Source organism: Labeo rohita, unplaced genomic scaffold (genome assembly GCF_022985175.1).
Source record: "Labeo rohita strain BAU-BD-2019 unplaced genomic scaffold, IGBB_LRoh.1.0 scaffold_66, whole genome shotgun sequence".
NCBI lineage: Eukaryota > Metazoa > Chordata > Actinopteri > Cypriniformes > Cyprinidae > Labeo > Labeo rohita.
In genome coordinates, this window is record NW_026129590.1 from 801,122 (window position 1) to 821,812 (window position 20,691).

Sequence of the window (20,691 nt, forward strand, 5' to 3'; positions counted from 1 at the left end):
TGGGAAAAGTGACAAAAAGAAGATTTGTATTCATATTTAAAGCAACAATAATCTGTCAATTTTTTCGAACTTTAAGCAACAGACTACTAGATTAGTTCAAACTGACTGACTTTAAGACCCAGAGAAGCAGTCCAGGTCAGAATTTGGGAGGCATGCAGAGTTTTCCATCACCGTAAAACTCCTTCAACCCCAAAGGGCCACAGATTTCCTACGTGCGGCCTGACATGAATCTTCACTCTCCATTATTACACGGGGATCGGTGCCTACAGTGAGGAGCAGAAGCACGAACAGAAGCATGGCCCAAACAACGTATTTAGTCGTGTTTGTCAGTACTGCCTATCTTTTCTGTACTGTGAAAGCTCAGTATGAGAAATACAGCTTCAACAGCTTTCCACCAAACGACCTCATGCCACTGGAGTCTGCGTACGGACACGCGTTAGAGATGTACGCTGCTCAGGACTGGAAGCAGAGCGCTAAATATCTGGAGCTGAGCCTGCGGCTTCATCGGCTGCTGAAGGACAGCGAAGCGTACTGCGGTCAGAACTGCAGCGCTGTGGCTCGGGAGTATGAGCAGAACAACACGGAAACAACCCTCTTGATCATGGGACACATCATAATGCGAGCTGCATGCCTGAAAAGGTGCAAAACAAACTTTCCTGTGTTTTCTAAATCATATCCTACGCGAGAAACTTTGGGCGCTTTTGAACAGAGGACACCCTACCGGTACCTTCAGTACGTCTATTACCAGGTGAGAACAGATAACGTTCATGGAACTACGATGAGCCAGAACGCCTTTAGTTGTATGTGTTGCTTCACAGTATATTATACGTACAACTTTAACTGTCCACTAAAAATGGTCAAAAACGATGGACATTACTGTAAGTCGTTTTCCTACTTTCGTGATCACTTGTAACAACCACAGTCTGTCAACTTCTTTAGATGAAATTTGCTTTATGAGCAATAATGCATTTTTGATTAATGTGTCTCAGTTGGTGCGTTGCGTTTTATTGGTCCAGTAAGCGGCACACATGCCACGTCCACGCACGGTGTGCTTCGTAATCGCAACACAACCGCGCTTTAAAGGTGTAATGTCTTAAAACGGCTGAACGTCAAAACATGATTACTGTTAGTTATTATCGTTAATGTATAACCATCAACGAGATTTAGGATAGATGCCTGAGGATTCACAGCCACTGGCATAATGCTAAGGGAAGTGACAGAAATCTGAGGTAAATATTTTATGTAATAATTATTGACATAAGGAAATATAGAAAATAATTCCAAATAATTTGAGATTCGCGATAGATTCCACCCACTCTAACAGGTGTGTGGCATAGTGACAGTGTGGAACAACATGCAGAGTTATGGGGTTATAAATACATTTTAAAGCAGTAGCATAGTGCAGTGCATAATAGTGCAGTGTACGCAGTCAACACGTTCTCATTGCCAACTCACGTATGGAGGCTTGGTCAGGACCCCTTGGCGTCACGCTTTAGCACTGGGTACCTTTACCGTCACAAAAGTTATAAATGTGTCATTTTTTTTAAAGAAATCTCTTCTGCTCACCAAGGCTGCATTTATTTGATCCACAGTAAGGCAACTCTTTTCTATTTGATAATATTTAAAAATGTAATTTATTCCTGTGATCAAAGCTAAATTTTCAGCATCATTACTCCAGTCCTCAGTGTCACATGATCCCTCAGAAATCATTCTGCCATTATTAGAATGATTTCTGAGAGATCTTGTGAAACTGAGGACTGGAGTAATGATGCTAACACATGATAACAATAACACACTTATAGATGATAACACATCTATGAGTGTGTTATTGCTCATATATAACCATTTTGTTATGTCAAAATAAGTCTTAAGACAGCATGAAAACATGATCTGTGGGAGTTTTTAGTGAGTAATCAGCTAGATGAAATTTAAAAGAAATCTCTGGGTCTATGACCAATATTTACCAAGATTTGATTACTGATGATCCAAAAAATTCAAAAATAGGCCTAGCTAAAAGTTAACTATTTAAAATAATACCTGAACATAAGTTCACAAAAAAAAAAAAAAAAAAAAAAAAAAAAATGTTTAAATCATTACTGCCTCGAGTTATTACTTTAATAAATTTAGTGCAGTAGCACGTGTGCATTGAGCACCCTGCTTGATGTCCTTCACAGTTTAGTGAATGAGTTCTGGTTCTACACACTGGCAAATCCTCTCATTATGAAAAAGTGTAGGTACCATGTAAATAAGAGAATCATTGTGCAGTGTGTACTTTTTGTGGTGAGTGAGCTCAGTCAGTCGCACTATGTAGAGAGCGCTCATTTCTTACTTTCTGTATATAAACCATTCCTAACTGAAAGTTTTTCAGATCTGGGCAAAGTGACATAGCTTTGCAGGCCCCTCCCATGACTGTTGATGGACACTGGTGTTTTAGCACAGACCCGCCCTGGGTGAGCTGTAAACAGTCCACCATTGTTTTGACGCCGAGCAGGAGAAGACACGAATGTCTCCTAAGCGACTGAGGTGTTTTGTTGTTGGATGCAATAGACCAATTCGGTGTTTGCAAACAGTGTATCATGAGTTTATAGCCCATTCTTCTGTTTTTTTTTTTTTTTCCTCCAAAAGAAAAGTGTAATGTTTTAATTAATTTTGCAATTCACCATTCCTAATAATAATGTGCTTGTTAGCAAGTTCCACAACGAAAGGAGTTAATCTAAAGTTAATCTGTATCGGACACGAGCGGTGCAACAAATGCTCATAATCAGTGATGCTGTCTACACTGGACGCGCGTGACAAAATACTGTAGAACTCATTATGAGCAATGATGCTGTCTACACTGGATGCGGCCCGGCGCAACAGACAAATCCTGGACAGGGAAAAGTCAAAATATTCACCAGAAACATAGACCTCTACGTAAATATAAAAACATAAAAATAAATAATAAACTTTAAATGTGTTCAGTATTCTGCAACAAAATATTTTTCTGATTTTCTTGAAAATTTTAAGTCACGAAGTGCAGGATTTAATAAAATTCTTTACAAGCTTCACCTGGCATGTAAAATGACGTTGGCCAGTCGTGCCTGTGCCCTCCTGAACTCAACAGCGCCCCACAAATCGTACAATGTAAATCTGTGGTTGAAAGTGTAACTGCAGCACACTCTAATTGGGAGCCATTTTTGAGCAGTTTTGAGACTGCCCCGGATATTTTCACGTTACCTTATCTTGCTCCAGATCAAGATGATATCAGTCAGCTTCAGCTATATGTGTCTGCATCAAATCAGTAACTAGCTGGCATGTCAGTTTAAATGTGCTCAAGTGAAATGCTTTTATATAGTTTTGTTGTGTTTGTGTTATGTTTGTTTTGAGATGAGGCATTATATTCATTTATTCCCTTAAATTCCTCTACAACTTGTAACAATTTAAATCAACATTCAGAGGCAATATTAAGGCAATAATTCTATAGCATTCTATATATGTGTGTATTTTGAGCCTGTCAATCAATATTAGCATGCCGCCTACAAGGACATTAGATCTCTGTCAAAAGTGTGTGTGCATGTGTTCAGTGATTAGACTACAAAGCTTTCTTGAATTTATTATAAACTAGCACTACAACCCAGAAACTGCCCCACATAAATTTATGGTCAGGAGCCGCTACTGCCCGACAGCAAAGTGCTATAAGTCAAACTGTAATAAGTCATTTACAAATGTATTTTTAAATTGTTTTTGAGCAGTTATATCTGTATGAATAAGAATGGTGACTTCACAAACACAAAAGCAGAAGAGAGGGGTGGGGTGAGCAGTAGATCATTATCATTTAAAGGGACATGCACAGAAATGGGTCACTGTGAACAGAGCTGTTTTTGACAAGGTAAAAAGGGTGTTGTTTTACACTACCATAGACAAATTTTAACCAAAGTATGTTACAGACTTTTCTTGTAGACTCTAAAGAATCAAAAAATGGGCATCCAATGTTCTCTTTAAACAACAAAGTACTATCAAATAGCACACCCAAGTTCTTAACTGACAGTGAAGACTTGATAGAACATCCTAGATGAAGAGAAAAGGAATATCTTGAGATATGAAATGAGATATCTTTAACATCTCAAATACTTCTCCTAGACAGAAATTAGGTTACTTTAACATCATGTTGAGACTTTTGCTTATGTCTCCTGCTTATGTCTCTCTAAATTTCAGAAGCGATCTCAACAACTTTATAAAATGTGCACCAAGACCAAAAAACGGTCAAACATTTCTACCAAATAACATGTATTACTCAAAAAGAAATTCCAAACGTAGGTTTGGGAGGAGCCTAATCATTCAGTCCTGTCAATCATCATTACGAGCCTATATAAGCAGCTCTCGTTGCACCGTCCGTCCCAGCCTCAGTTCTTCCGGCATCCCTTCTCCTCCTCTATTTCTAGGTAATATCGCAATGGGGGGTTGAACTCTTCGCTTAAGCCGAGCCTATAGAGTTCGAGCCTCCATTAAGAACAGCAAGCCAAGTTTGTTTACCATTGCCCATCAGGACTGGATGGGTAGGCGAACTCGTGAAAGTAGTTTTTGAGTCATAAGCCATTTAATCTGCCTTTCAGCAAAGAAAGCTCCAGTTTTGATAAAGGCATCAGGTATGTTACTATTACCAAGAATAAATGATGTTCCCTCTGCAAATAAACTTTACAGTTCTATTATCTTATTGTGTGTCAACAGTTAAGAGTAATGTTAAAAGTGTTTTTGCATAATTTTACTCTTAATATAGGCTTAAACTCTGAATTTATAAATTGTTCTTTACTTTATTTTGTGCCTTTCAAGTACTTGGCTTGGCGCATGCTTTGTAAAGTTTTTAAGGAGAAGCCTTAAAGGAGACAAATATGAGACCTACAGAGTCTTTTTAGGACAAAAATTTGAGCACAGTGTGGGATGTCGTTGCGACAACTTTAGAGGAGACAAATGTGCTACCCTGCCTCTATCTACATTTCTGCAAAACTCAAAAAACATGCCTGTAAGTATGAATTGCTGCAGTTTCCCGTTTAAATGAACACTAGAGGCAGTAAAACTCAGACAACTTTTTTCCTTTGCACACAAAGTATGATTTAACAGGGCCAGAGTATCGATTAAGAAAGCTTAATTTCACACAGTTCATTGCACAGTATTGTGTTATGACTGAAATTGAAGACATCTGAAGACAAAGCTGATACCTAAATGAGACATTTAAGAAAATAACCCCTTAATATCCTGAGCTTAGAGTAACCTCGGTCAGAGCCATAGCCTTATGGCAGCAGATCAATGTCAAAGCACAGCTGCACCTCAGACAGCACAAGGTTGAGTCCCAGCCAAAGGTACCTTCCTGCTCCTATTCCCTGTCTCTCCTCCTGATGTGTCCAGACCATTAAAAGTGAGGAAAAAAAAACCAAAAAAGAAAGAGCAACCTCTGAGCAATAAAACATTTTTATGACTGTGTCTTGAAAGAGATTACAATAAGACAATAAAGAGATCTCCCATGTTTCCCACAACCCATTCTCATTTTGGACTTTTTCTCTCAGTACTTCCTTATGACTCAGTTGTGTCTACTTTTATTTCTCCTAAGTTATTTAAGGAGAACTATCTAAAATGCTACACCTTCTAACAGTAACAAGTCACAACGTGTATTTAAATCTGAGAAAGCCAGTGGGGGGGTCTCGCCTGTGTGTCCCACCTTTTATTTCACTAATGTGAATGAAACGATAAACTGCAAAGCAATATTAAAAAAAAAAAAAAAAAAGACAGTCCAGACACTGAATTATATTATGTTATGTGCATCTAGATGAATGAGTTGGAGAGAGCAGTTTCGGCAGCACACACATATCTACAGCGAAACCCTGAGGACTCCCTTCTATCTAGGAGTCTCAGCTACTATAAAAGCCTGTTTGACACGGAGGAGTACCTCACAGACCATGAGGAGAAGCCCTATGAGGTATTTATTCTCTCTAATTGTGTTTTCTTTTTAACCTTACTTGTGAGAGGTATTTTTCTGAAATAACAAAATATGGATTCTTATTGATCTGACTCTTAGGCTTTGTTCCTGAAGGCTGTAAAGCTGTATAATTCGGGGGGATTTTAGCAGCAGTGCTCGAGACATGGAGCTGGCAGCTGCTGAGTATTTTAAAACATTCAACACATGTTTGCTGTCCTGTGAGGGGTCATACGATGTTCAGGAGTTTAAAGACTTCTACCCCACCCTAGCAGGTCAGTGATATCATGATGCATTCCTAGATTTGCTTCAAATAGCTGTCAATATTAGAAATCTCTCTTAACTAAAATAAGCAAATGGCTTGGAATACATGAGAAGTTCATTAATGATCTGACATTGGAAGTCTAGTACCATCAAAGGGGTTTTTTTCTTCTTCTGCAATGTCCTCTTTCTTTTTTCTCCCCCAGATTTTTATTTTGAAGTAATGAAGTGTAAAGTAAAATGTGAGGAAAATTTGATACCAAATGTTGGTGGTTTCTTTGTGGAGAAATTTGTTGCCACCATGTACCACTACATGCAGTTTGCTTATTACAAATGTAAGTAACATAAACACACACACACACACACACACACACAAACATTATTAATTGTCTTCTGTCAGCATTAGGCACAAGAAATATAATCTACCCATATTTCATATTGATTTGTAAATTTCGGTATAATGGGGAAAGATTGTATTGTAAAACAGTATTATTGAAAGATACATGCAAGTCTCTCAGTATCTCACATTAACACTTTCCAGTAATTGTAAACATCTACAGGTATTGGCATGAAACACTGTAGATGCGGAACTGTGCATCATTCGCGGATATGACATGAAATAAGATACTGAGATGTTTACTATTCAGATAAAATAACATGTTCACAAGATGTTTACAAGTAATGTCAAGTCACCTTTATTTATATAGCACTTTTAACAATACACATTGTGTTAAAGCAGCGTTACAGTATTGGATAGGAAAACAGTGTGTCAGCAGTGTAATAGACTTGTTGTACCTGACCATTTCATGCGCTTTTGTCACTGATGTCACGAAAAGCAATCCGATCAAAATCAGATCATGAAACTATTTCAGGAGGTGATTTGAGAGCCATTTCAGGTGCAACTTGGCCACATGTAAATTTGGTGTAAAAGTGACATATACTCCTCCCAAAATGGTGTGTAACACCTGGTAGCTACATACCACACCATAAAATCTAATTAGTTGGGCTTACTTAAAAAAGCATGCAAACCGATTGCCTTAAAAAAACTAAGTAAAGTGAAATAGGAATAGTATATTGTACTGACAAATGCTTAGTTAGTATAGTTTACTTACACGAGAGTTCTAGTAACTAAAAAAGAACTGTAGGGGGTACTTGATCCTTTACTTTAGACTTTAGACTTAGTATAGCTACTCACTGACTCCCAGAGTGCATTGCGGCATGAATAAATTATGCAATTGCTTTGTTTTACTGTTGGTGTTTTTATTTGCTAATTTTATTTACTGTTTTGTGTCAGTAGTAGCACCACAAAAAAAGAAAAGAAAATAATAAAACAGTTATTGTCACAATTAATAAAAATAAATAAAATTGAATTGTTACCATTGTTGTGATTCACGTGCTGAATGTTAAAGTCTCACTTTGACTAGAGCACATTATCACAAATGTCAAAGGATTGTCTTACTCTAATTAAGTTTCTCAAGGTGTTTATGATGAACATTGAAATTGTTAAAGATCATTTATAAATATATTAAAAAATATTAGCTAATTAATTAAGTTATTAATTAAGAAAAATGAGTGGATTACCTTCTAAAAGTAATCTACTTATTATTTTTCTTCCCTTGAAATCCAAAATTATGATTACATGTTGCATTGCTGCATCAAGAGAAAAAAAAAATTATAACACGATAAACAAAGTTCCAAGTGCCCAACCAAAGGGAACATTAATCACTATAATGGTAAGTAAAAAACAAAGACAAAAAAAAACACACATTTTACGAAAATCAACATCAATTTATGAAGTCAGCTTATATGATGTTCTACCAAATATTTCAGTTGTATTGAAACAACATTCAAGATGACTTTGGGAAATGAGTGAATATAACTAGTGAAAAATAATTGCAGATTAAAAATTGCCACCTCAAAAACTTTTCTTTTCTTCTTCTTCTGTTTTTATTTTGCAAATTAGCAACATATTAGTGCACTGCTGCCTCTCACTAGTTTATTAATGTCATTGGTTCCTTTGTGGCTACTTGAATATTTTAAGTAAGCGTCACTCAAAGTAGTAAGTAAATTGTTTTACTTGCCTTGAAAGTAGATGTAACTTGCTAAAACCTAGTAAGTATAGCATCTAAGTAAAGATAACTAATTATATCTAAGTAAGGTAAACTATTGGATTTTACAGTGCAGTGTTATTGTGGAGATAAGTGTCCTTCTTCAGTAAGCAGACACACTAACTAGTGCAAATGAAGTTTAGAATTTGTGTTGCATCCTGAAGTGTGACACCCATTCATGTTCATTAAAACTATTTTTTATTCCACCAGTGCTCTTGCTCCAGTTGTGATATTTGATTTTGAAAATGTCACGTTGATGATAAAACGTAACATCTGTTGCTGATATTGTATATGTTATCAACTTCTGTGAAACAAAGCCCTTTGAATGTGCGTGGCATATAGCGTGGAATTTGCAAATTCAAATCCAGTTTGTGAAAAGACATTTATGTGGCATTTAAGTCATTTTAAATCAATGTTTAAATCATTTGAAATGTTCTTAAATGCCTTGTTTTTATTGTTGTGATTATTTTAAATTCTTATACGTACAGCACTTTGAATTACCATTGTGTATGTAATGTGCTATATAAATAAACTTGCCTTGCAAGTTTAAATGGATAGTGCAGACTCAGTCAGATAGCAATCCAATCACCGGAGACAGACCAAGAATAAATACCCCCATAGACTTAGACTTCATTGGCAAAAGGTTTTTATTAAAACAGTCACTTTACAAATGACTTTTATTAATTTGTCCTTCTAGTAAATGATGTGCGAAATGCAGCGCTGTGTGCAGCAAGCTATATGCTTTTTGATCCAAACGATCAAGTGATGCAGCAGAACATAGCCTACTACCGATTCTACAGAGAACAGTGGGGACTGCAGGATGAGCATTTCAGACCACGACCAGTAAGTACGCACCCATATATCATGAACTTACCAAAATGACAAATATGTAATAAGGCTAATGCTTGCTGATGCTCAACAGTTTCCCCGTAAGAGTACTGGAGTGCCAGATACATTTTTGTTGTTGTTTCTCTTGGCAATGGAATCAAATCCATGTCACATATATTTAATACTGACTGCTGTAAAAGCTTAAGAACTTTGATCCTTTTTGATCTCTTCAACAGATTTTTAGCAGCAATGATTTTGCCTTTAGCATACCTGGTGAAAGAAGCACGTACTAAGCAAAATTGAAATAAATGAATGTTACACTATGTATACTGAAACACACTCAAATGAAAAGTAAAATGACTGTAATAAATGTGCATGTGTGTGTGTGTGTTTAATCTTGCTGCCACACCAACATCTGGATATTCTCTCTGCTAATTGTGTCATAGCAAAATAATTATATGGGATTGCTTAGATGAATGTTCATTAACAGCATCCGTTGTATAAGATGTCTAGTGGAGAGACAAGAGGGATAATGGGGGATCTATAAAACACCTGGTTTTGACATATAAATACCAAAACACATGCACATTTATTGCAGTCATTTTACTTTTTATTTGTTTATACAGTCTATTTATATTATACAGTCAATACACGCGATGTAACATCTATTTATTTACATTTTGCATACTATGTATAAATGCCATAATCAATTGTTCTTTTTCAATACTTTACTGTTACTACAAATAAACTCAGCAACAACAGAAACATCCTCAGTCAGTATCTGGTGTGGCCACCAAGTGCTTGATGTACAACAGTGCTTCTCATTCTCGTAGACTGAACCAGATTTGCTAGTTCTTGCTATGAGATGTTACCCCACTGATCCAGCAAGGCACTTGTAAGTTCTTGAAAACATCTGGGGGAATGCAGAGATGCACATGGATTTTTATTGTGCTTTATTGTCTTTCCTAAGACCCTTCCCCAGGTGCTTGTGGAATAATTGGTTATGGTTCCTTCCTAATAAATATCTGTAAAAAAAGATTTGTTGGGATTTTACAAAATCCAGTCCTAAAAAAAACACTTTTTTCTGAGTTTATTTTGTTGCATGGATTTGGTTTTATGCTTGGCTTCTTTTAACTCAAACTCCACACACACATCCACATGACAGAAACAGATAAAGGTACCTTTTCTATGTTTTTATAGAATAACTCAGCTTCCATTCTGAAGATCTGATAATGGACATTCATTTGAAAATGTTCTGGTTTTGTTCAGATTGTGATTTTACACCTAATTTCTGTCTTTGTTTCCACACAGGAAGCTCTTAGATATTTCAATCAAACTACCAAGCTGAGGGAACTTCTGGAGTTTGCACAGAATTATTTACAGACCGATGATGAGGTAAACCCCAACCGCAAATGTGTTATTTAATAGCATAGTACAGTAGCTGAAAAAAATAACCCTAAAATATGTCAACTATATTTCTTGAATGGGAAATACAGTGGTGTGTGGTAGCCTGTGCAATAAGGAGCCCACTCTCTGCCTTATTACTGTGCTATCGTGCTATTACGGTTTTACATTCAAATAATGTGTAAGCATTTACAAAAAGCTCATACAAAATAGTGCGTTTTGCAGTATATTTTTAATGGTAGCAGACAGGGGCGTTTCTAGGATTTTAAAACATCCGGGGCTGATGCCAAAACATCAGGGGCTAGTGGTGTTGGGTGGGAGCTCACATCACGCTCACGTAAGATTTTGTTAGACACAGGTGGTTGAACCTGGATGGGGTCTGGGGGCATTAAACTAGGGGTTAAAGACCTTGTCACACTATTAACAATAGTAAATAGTCATCAAAGTCATCAAAGTATTATAACCAAATTTTACAAAAATATGTTAGACAAATAAAATTATACATTTGAAGATGTATTTATAACTGTAGCAAATATATAGTTGCATCCAAATTTCGTTGTTATTTATTTATTTTTTTAATTCCGTTTTCTTTTCTCATTTTTTTCTGGACTTCTTTTTAATTGGTAAATTTAATTTTGTTAATCAAAATGTAATTAATCATGTGTAATTAATTAAAACCATGAATCTCGGAAACCACAATTTACCGTCAATTTATCAAAAGTTAAAAAAAAAATTACATGTTTAGGACCCCATGAAATGTTTTATTTTTTCTCACCTTACGTTTTATTGTTACCAAATATGTTTTGGCATGTCTGTTTATTTGAATGCATAAAAACAACTTTTATTTATTTTTACAATAGCTTTGGAATTATGTGTTGTGTATTTTTCTGGTTATCAAATGAAGGTATAAAATATTAAATAAACTGATATGATAATAAAAATGATATTTTATTTTTGGCAAATAAAGGGGATTTACTATTTTTAAAACATGGCAAAAATATTATGTGGAAAAATTTTTATAAATATTAATGAATTAATAGCAGTAGTAGTAGACACATACATTATACTGAATGGTTAATGAAGTTAAACCAAACTTTTACTTTGACGGGTCTCCGTGAATATTTCTGTGTGTATATTTGACACTTGTTTTACTCAAATGAAACAGTGAAATGCTCATGAAGTGACTCTTAGAGCAGTTCTGGAGATGTTGTTAATGTATTTATGTCCTCATTTAGTGAAACGGCAGACGCTGCAATCACTGCGAGCTTCACACGCTCATCAGTATCACAAGTAAAGAAACCGCGCGTCCGTCCCGTTCATTTATAAAAAGACACGCAGAACATGCAGGATTCATATTTAAATAGTCTTTTGCAGCATAATATTTACAGATACTAGTCCATATCGCGAATTGATGCAAGTGTAATGACCAACTTTTGATTACTTCATTAAAACTTCCGTGGAAATCATAGGGCCATATATATATATATATAAAAAAAACATTCGGGGCTGAAGTAAAAAACATTCGGGGCTCCAGCCCCGAATGAATAGCCTTAGCGACGCCCCTGGTAGCAGACTTTGTACATTCCAGGACATTCATGCATGTATTTTATAGAGAAAGCTAGTAAAGAATTTTCCTTTTAAAATCACTTCAGTTGTCAATTATTTAAATGTGATCACTGAAGCTGACTATACTGCACAATGAATCTATTATTTACATTATGTTTTGTTTTAGTCTAGATAAATAATGGGAATGAAACAATACATAACTCTCATATTTGAATTAAAAAGAAGGAAGGAATTAATAAAAATTAAAAACAAAAGCTCAGTGATTTCTTAAATTCTACAGATTATGTGTGTGACATTTTGAAATACATGCCGTTTTATTAGCAGAATTATTAAATGTAAACTTTAAACATTAGCATTTGTGACAGATATTAATAAATCCATGTATTGAACAGGCTACCACTTTTAATGTTCCGAAGCAAAGTAAACCATGTTTTCTTTGTTTTATAATAATAACACATGATTGACGCGTGTTAAATGTGTAAATGTTTAAAATACGGTGTAGTACTGTGTAGCATAAAACGTAAGAGTAACGCATAAGCACAGGCTCATAGCCTTGACATTTACTAGGCTGCCTGAATTCGTTCAAATGTACATAAGTTCATTAGTACTAAATTTGCTTCAATGAATATAAATCATTTTAACTACTGTGTTTTTCTTTGATTATCTGCGACTGCAACCGTCAAATCTGCAAACCGGCAAAGTTGAATGCTACTTGTGAAAATGTTCATTGAAATTATTACCTGATATCTGTACAAAAAAGCAAATACATTTTGCCCGTGTGGCGGCGGCGGCGGCAGTATCGGCTACGATAAAAAGCTCATTGTGGTTGAGTATCATCTCTGTATAACAAATAACCAATTGTGGTCACACTTTATTTTAAGGTCCAGTTCTTGCTAGTAACAAACTATTAACTAGGGCTTTTGCCTCAATAAACTCCTAATTTGCTGCTTATGATTAGTTAGTAAGGTAGTTGTTAAGTTCAGGTATTGGTAGGATTAGGGATGTAGAATATTGTCATGCAGAATAGGTGCTTTATAAGTACTAATAAATAGCCAATATGTTATGAATAGCCATGCTAATAAGCAACTATAGTAATAAAAGTTCCCTATACTAAAGTGTTACCCAAATTATTTGTGTGATCTGTGGAAATCAAAGTGTTTTGCATTAAAAATAAATTCGAAGTGTTTCCATTTCTGACAAATCTGAAATAATATGGTTGCAGTATTGAAATAAATACCATAATGTTCCTGTGCAGAATAATCCTACCAGTTTTATTTTATGCCAAGGTGAAAATAACCTTGTATTTATTTATATAACTAATAATGCATACCTGTTAAATGTGTAATAAACTAAAATATGGTAAACACATGCTCACATTCTGAAATTTGCATAAAATGCATCGTAAGTTCATAAGTACTAAGACTGTGTCTTCACAGAAGACACTTCACAGAAATAAACAATTATGGAAAATCAACTAAGGAGACAATTCCAGTTCTGCTGTAAAGAAGCTCTAGAAGACTATATAGTATCATTATTTAGCTCAAATGAGTGCATTGTTAGTTCAGTTCATCTGAACTAAAATGAGTGCACTTCAGCTGTAAGCAGTTCTACAAAATGCAGCAATGTTGTTATTTAGTTCAACGTTAATTCAGTTCAGTCCAGTGTCGATGTTGCAAGATGTGATTCACTTGTAAAGCAGCACTACAGAAAATGATAGTGCCATAATCCAGCTTAATGCAGTTCAAGTTTAGTTCTCATCTGATGGTGTCAGTCAGTGTGGTCATATACATGACACTTTCAGACCCCCAACTAAGCAAAGCATTGCACTTGGTCGGCCAGGTCAGTGTGTATATTTATGCAAACAACAAATTAAATTGCTAGTAAACAAATTGCACCATCATTGCCTATTTCGTATGTAATTATACATTTCATAACGTTTGTGCTCAGATTATGTAAAGTTGGAAGCTTTGTTGCATTAAAACAGTGTGTGAAAGTTGGTTTTAAATGCTCCATCCGTGACTTCTGTGCCCTGCGTGTGGTTGCCAATAAACAATAAGGTGCATGTAATTCAATGCTGACTACCATGTTTTATTTTAGTTTTAAAATTCGTAATGCATAAACCTGTGATGTTGCTTTTAGATAAAAATAGATATTTGTATCTTAGTATAATCACAATTAATTTTAGCCCATCAAACAACGCTATAAATCCATTTTGATTAATTTAAGTAAAAATGTGTTTTCTTTAGAAAGTGGCTAGATGAAAACCACTATTTTCAGTTTCAAACCTTCACATAGCATATTTAGGTTATAATAACATTAAAAATTTTAATCCAGATTTTAATTTTCAGAGATTTATTATAAAAACTGATTCTTGTTTCCCCCAAAATGCAATAAATCCATCAGGGCTCTATGCTTACTTTTCTTTTTAGGAGCACTTGTGCTTCTAACTTGAAAAAATTTAGGAGCACAGTCAAAATTTTAGGAGCACTTCCTAATCAATAATCAAAAAATTGGATCAAAAATTAGCCTTCCCATTACGAGGTGATATTTGACTCCTTAAAGTGAATTAGAGGGGAATTTTGTTTTTACCTTTGTAATGGCATTTTTTAACTTTATTAGAAGTATGTCATCTTTTATGTCAATTCTTTTTTTTAAATATATTTTAAAAGCTTTTTTAAATTTCTAATTAAAACAACAGAATAAGAATAAGTTACCAATCAAATGAAATCAGTATTAACATTAAAATGGGTAATTGATTCTTTGACTCACTAGATCTGTTTAAAAATGCATGTTCATTCATAAAGGAAACACAGCTGTGTTTGAATAGAGATGCGCAGTAGCTCAGTTGTGACTTTGTTTTGATGAAATAGAGCAAAATTAGGCAATAGTGTTATAGTCAGACAATGTTAGTCATGTAGTAAATGTAAATGTTAGTCACTTAATATTAACTTGAAATGCATGAAATGGTGCGCTGTGATCGGCTGAGCGGATGTATCGCATTTTGCACTATCATTTTGCACTATCTTTGTGGGGACATACATTGACACAATGCAATCTGTAGCTCCTAACCCTAAACCTACCCATCATAACTAAGTGCCTCACCCAAACCCTTACCCTAAACCTAACCTTTACCCAGTTATTAGCTGATCCCTAAAATCAAGTCTTGACCCTCAAACAGGCCTCTAAAGGGGTCTCAGAAAGTGAGGACCGGCCAAAATGTTCTCACTTTACAAAATTGTCCTCACTCTGATGGTCTAAAGCTCAAACCGGCCCTCACAAAGATAGCTGTACAAGTGCACACAAACACACACACTCGGCTTGCAACGTATATATATTCATTAACATCACATAGTGCACGTTCTAGCTAGAGTTAAGCCAGTCGGCGTGGTAGCCCAGGCACACATACAGCTCTAGAAAAAACAATAATAATTAGAAGACCACTACAAAATTATCAGTTATTAATTACAGTTATCAGTTAGGTATGTGTTAATTTTTTTTTTTATTCAATAAATGACCACATTTCTCCCAAATTCCAAATAAACATATTGACATTTAAAGCATTTATTTGCAGAAAATGACAAAATAAGGATGGAAAAATATGTTTTTTAGACCTCAAATAATGCAAAGAAAACAAGTTCATATGATATTTTTTAAACAGCACAATACTAATGCTATAACTTAGGAAGAGTTCAGAAATCAGTAGTTGGTGGATTTTCAAGTTCCCTCATCTTGAAATGCTCTCCACCAGTCTTTCACTTTGCTGTTGGGTGTCTTTATGCCACTATTGGTGCAAAAACTCAAGCAGCTTGGATTTGTTTTATCACTTATGACCATCCATTTTCCTCTTTTCCACATTCAAGAGATTTTAAATGGGGTTCAGGTCTGGAGATTGGGCTGACAGGGTTTTAATCTGGTAGTCCTCCATCCTTACCTTGATTGACCTGGCTGTGTGACATGGAGCGTTGTCCTGCTGGGGAAAAACAACAATTCTCAGAGTAGGGGAACATTGTCAGAGGAAAAGAAAGCAATTTTTTTTCTAAATTTTTTTTTTCAACTTTGTAAATGGCTTGATTCATGCAGCGTTCAAAAAGATGAATGTGCCTTGCTGAAGCAGACCCAGATCATCACCAATCCTCCACCAGATTTCACAGTGGGTGCAAGACACTTTGACTCACAGGCCTGTCAATGTCTCTGTCCAACCATTAGATGAGCAGGTGTTGGGCACGGCTGAAATTGGACTCGTCACAAAAGATGACTTTACTAAGCAGTCCTCTATGGTCCAGTCTTTATGGTGTTTTGCAAACCTCAGCCTTGCTATTCTTTTCTTCTCATTGATGAAGGGCTTTTTTTTTCTTTTCTTTTGCTGTGCACAACTTCAGCCCTGTCCCTAGGAGCATATTTCGAATTGTCCTCATTTTACCCCAGCTGCCGTTTGCTATTCTTTTTGTAGGTCACTTGATGTCATTCTACAGTTGTTGAGTGACATTCAAATGAGTTGAATATTACTTTTGAATATAACAGACCCATGACTGTTACGGAGTGAGGGAGACGTGAAGAGCTTTATTAGAACGAGACAGAGACATGGTTATAAACTGAGTCGAACAATAGCAAACAGCTATATGAAGACAAGACACAAGAGTAATCCAAGACAGGTGAGGGTCGATCAACAGCGAACGTAATCCAGGGGGCTAGGCAAAAGGGTAATCCGATAAACATACGAGAGATCCACAGGGCAGGCAGCAAAACAGACAAAACGAAATAACTAGGCAAGAATACGAAACTCAGAAAACCAGACTAGACACAGGATAACTCCGAGATGCTAACACTACGAGAGTGCTAAACGCAGTACAATACTCGCCGAATGGCAAGAGGAAGTCAGAGGCTTATATAGAGTGTCTGATTGGATGCAAGTGATCAGCGCAATGGATGATGGGGAACGTAGTCCGGGGTGTGGTGCAACAGTCTGTGTAATGTAAATGTCAATGGAATGAGAGGGCGACACCTGGTGGTGAGCGGACCAAAGGTCACAGGCCAGATTCGTGACACATACATGTAGAGATGCTGATTTAGGAAAAATTTGGAGTGGTCTCTTAAATTTTTCCAGAGCTGTAGAGAGTTAAGCATGCAATTATTGTAGTTCTTTGGAGCAGCAGCAGTACATAAGTCTTGGCTTTATTTCCTTTTTTTTTTTTTTTTTTTTTGCTTTAAGCAAAAACAGGGGCAAGAAACTTTAAAAACTTTAACAAAGTGTTAAAATGCAAAACAAGTTAGCGTGATATTAAAAATCATGGGCTGCACATCCAGCAGAAATGCACCAGCCATAGCTTGGGGTAAGAACAATGACTGGCTAGAGAAGGTTTCACCTCAAACCAGGTAACTTGTCATGACTTTGAATGTGGAAAACGTTGGGTGGGATCAAAGACATCACTTCCTTAAACTGGTGAAAAGCTGTTAAAATGGACAATACGCAGATATGTTTTTTTGAGTGTGTCCTATTGTCCTATAAATTAGGCTGATAAAATTAATAATGTGATTATGAACTATGTGTTTGTTAACAGGATGCTGTGAGTTCAGAGGAAGCAGCATCAGCTCTGTCAAATCCTCCCGATGAAGAGTTTGAGGGAACTGGGGACTACGAGGAGTCGTTCCTGGCCGAATGGTGGCAGGAACCCAAAACTAAAGGAGATACAGGAGAACCAGCTGAATAAACTCAGAGCAAAATCATATACAATTATTTATACTGGTACCCTGGGAGAGTCTTTGCCTTGTGTCTTCCTCATCCCCTGTTGACTCGTTCCCCCTTTTTCATTGGAGATTAATTGTACTGTATCCATTCTAACGTTACTTTTAACTAGAACATTTGGATCTTTTGTATTATTTTGATGCAAGAAGTTTTATAATAACAGTCTCTCACCCAGATTTCAAGTTTAGATGATCTCAGTGAAACTGCAGACACATCACCAACCTAAACTTGTCTTTGTCTTTATGTCTTTTGTTTTATCTCATGTATTTCATGTGTTGTCTATTAAGAAAATATTTTTGTTGATATAAAATGTATCTGTATCTTTTCACATGTCCTCTCTGTAATTCTGACTAAGCAGTTTTACTTTCAGGCTATATAAGGAAGTTGTTGACATTGCCTTATTTTATATTGTTTTTAGGTTTTAAAATAAAATGAAATAAAATAAAAGCTATTTCAGGTATTCTTTGTTGTGCATTTCTTATTTTTTATTCTTATTTTGTACATTTAAAATTAGGTATTTTTGTTATCTGTGCAAACGGCACTTCTAACAACTCAAATAAACCTGTAGAAATGTATTGATAGCCTTAACAACATTTAGTAACCTACCCTGGTGTGATTACTCTGGGTCACTCTTAATTTGTTGCTTGCAGTATTTTTCTGTTTCTGTCTGTCTTTTACTTCCTGTACATCTTATTTAATGTCTGCCTGATAGGTCAGTTTTTTTAGGCGTATCCCGTGTTCAACAACAGGAACCTGCAAACATCAGTCTTATAGATCTAGCTAAATTATTTAAACTCTATTGTTTTTGAATAAATTAATATGTTACATGTATTGTCTCCTAGGAAGACATAATTTTTTCATTGATACACTGTTCTTCCTCTCCACAGACCACTCTAGATCCACTTCCTGCATTTACCTGATTTCTCTGGTTACCCTTAATCTCCTGTGTTTCATGTTATTCTGATATTCTTCTCATTAAGTCAAGTCACCTTTATTTGTATGGTGCTTTATACAATACAGTTCCCTTTCAAGGAATATGTATAAACACATACTATGAAAGGGCGCCCACATAAAATCATCAGCTTATCTTGAGGAAGCTGCTTTGTTTGTGTGCGCATGTGTGAATCCACTGTTACGGAAGAAAATGAGTTTAAGAAAGTGTATATCACCATGAGTCTGTTAACATTACACGTGTTGCATGTTATCTATTTGGGAGCGGAGCACACTTCCACGCCCTCAATGTGATCGCTTCATATTAGGAAGCTGTAGTAAAAGAGTGGGCAAGCTTTGGGACATACTATCACGTCATACAAATGCTTCTTTAACGGACCGCTCTGTCGCATAGTTACACCCTGTCACTGTAAACTGGCCTGTCAAGCAGCTCCGGAGAAAACAGTGATGCAATCATCCAGCTCATTTCAGCTCAGCTCTCATCCGAGACAATAATACTGTCAAATATTAGGTGTCCCTAACAAAGCAAGCCAAAAGGCCACAATGGCAAGGATCCCAAACTCCATCGGTGACAGATATGAAGAATAAAACTTTAGGAGAAACCAGGCTCATTCGGGGGACCAGTTCTCCTCTGGCCAGCATGGCTGCAACACAAGTCAGAGTTGTGGACTGATATCGTTCTGAATATTTCACCCAATTTCTTCTGCTTGAAGTACATCACGCTGGCGTATGAAGGGTTTTCAAGCTGGCCACAGGGACTGTGCAAAGGGCTTGTCCGGTTCTCCTGAAACAGAGAGAGAGGGAAAGAGACAGATGGGAAGATAAAGGGTAACGTGTGTACCGTTCCTTCCCATGCAGCACAGGTAGATGATTCTGGCTTCTGCATAGTATGGGTCTTCTTTACATCATCTACATCTCTACATCTTCTAGAAAACTCAGAATCTCTTACGCCATGCAAGAGACAAAGTTTTTAAGTAATCAAAACCCACCGCCTCACTAAAGAGACGTTGCACAGACAGGCAGGACTAATTTACACGCGCTCTCACGAATGCATTCAAATAAATGTCATTTTACTGTGCTTCTCTATCTGTATCTGATTTAAAACTGATAAAATAACTGATGAAAATGTACTATTATTTCATACTTCCAAACTAAATTTGTGCTTCAGAAAGCTGAAATGAGAGATTTCACATTTAATGCTGATAATCTTCAAATCGTTTAATGCGCACTTACTTGAAGAAAAGAAAATAACACATTCTTTCTTTCTTTTCTTTTTTTTTTTTTCTTGTTAGTTATTATTATTATTATTATTATTTATTCATTCATTCATTTTGCTTTAGCAGATTTAGCTGCTTTTATCCAAAGCAAACTGCATTTAACATACAGGCATACAATTTCTGATGAGCTGCATTTTATAAATTTCTTTAATAAAAGTTTATAAATAATCAAAATAAATGGTTTTGTTGTTGTGTAAAACTTTAAATGAGCTCAAAATATTGTTATCAAGTTTGTAGCTGAACTCTTCACACTCTTCATACTTCAGTACAAAACAGTGCTGAACTCTGACAAAAAGTAATTTTTTAAAAATGAAAAACAGTGATTTTCTAATGTCTAGTTATAAATCCAACAGCATAATGTGAAAACAACTATATTAGAGTGGAAAAGGCAAATGAATAAGTGAATCAGTGATCTTCTGCAGCCATCTACTGGTCATAGTGGTAATGTAATGTCATTTTCATTTTATAAGTGTTTGTTTTCAACCAGGCAGCAGAAATCTTCTCCTTAAGCATGGCGCATTTTCTATGAATTATCTCCCTGAATGAATGAATATACAAATAAATATGCAGATCTTCTTTAATGTGAACTTTACATATGTTTCCATT

The 20,691-nt window shown here is 35.9% G+C and overlaps 1 protein-coding gene across 1 annotated transcript; it reads left to right on the forward strand.

Annotated features, from left to right (window-relative positions):
- The first annotated feature begins 187 nt into the window (after window positions 1–187).
- p3h4 (prolyl 3-hydroxylase family member 4 (inactive)) lies at window positions 188–18,309 on the forward strand. Its single transcript, XM_051104247.1, is given in 8 exon segments — window positions 188–748; window positions 5,801–5,950; window positions 6,050–6,085; window positions 6,087–6,222; window positions 6,415–6,543; window positions 9,014–9,159; window positions 10,456–10,539; window positions 17,673–18,309. Coding segments are annotated over 8 exon segments (1,284 nt in total). The 5' UTR covers window positions 188–295; the 3' UTR covers window positions 17,823–18,309.
- Window positions 18,310–20,691: the final 2,382 nt, after the last annotated feature.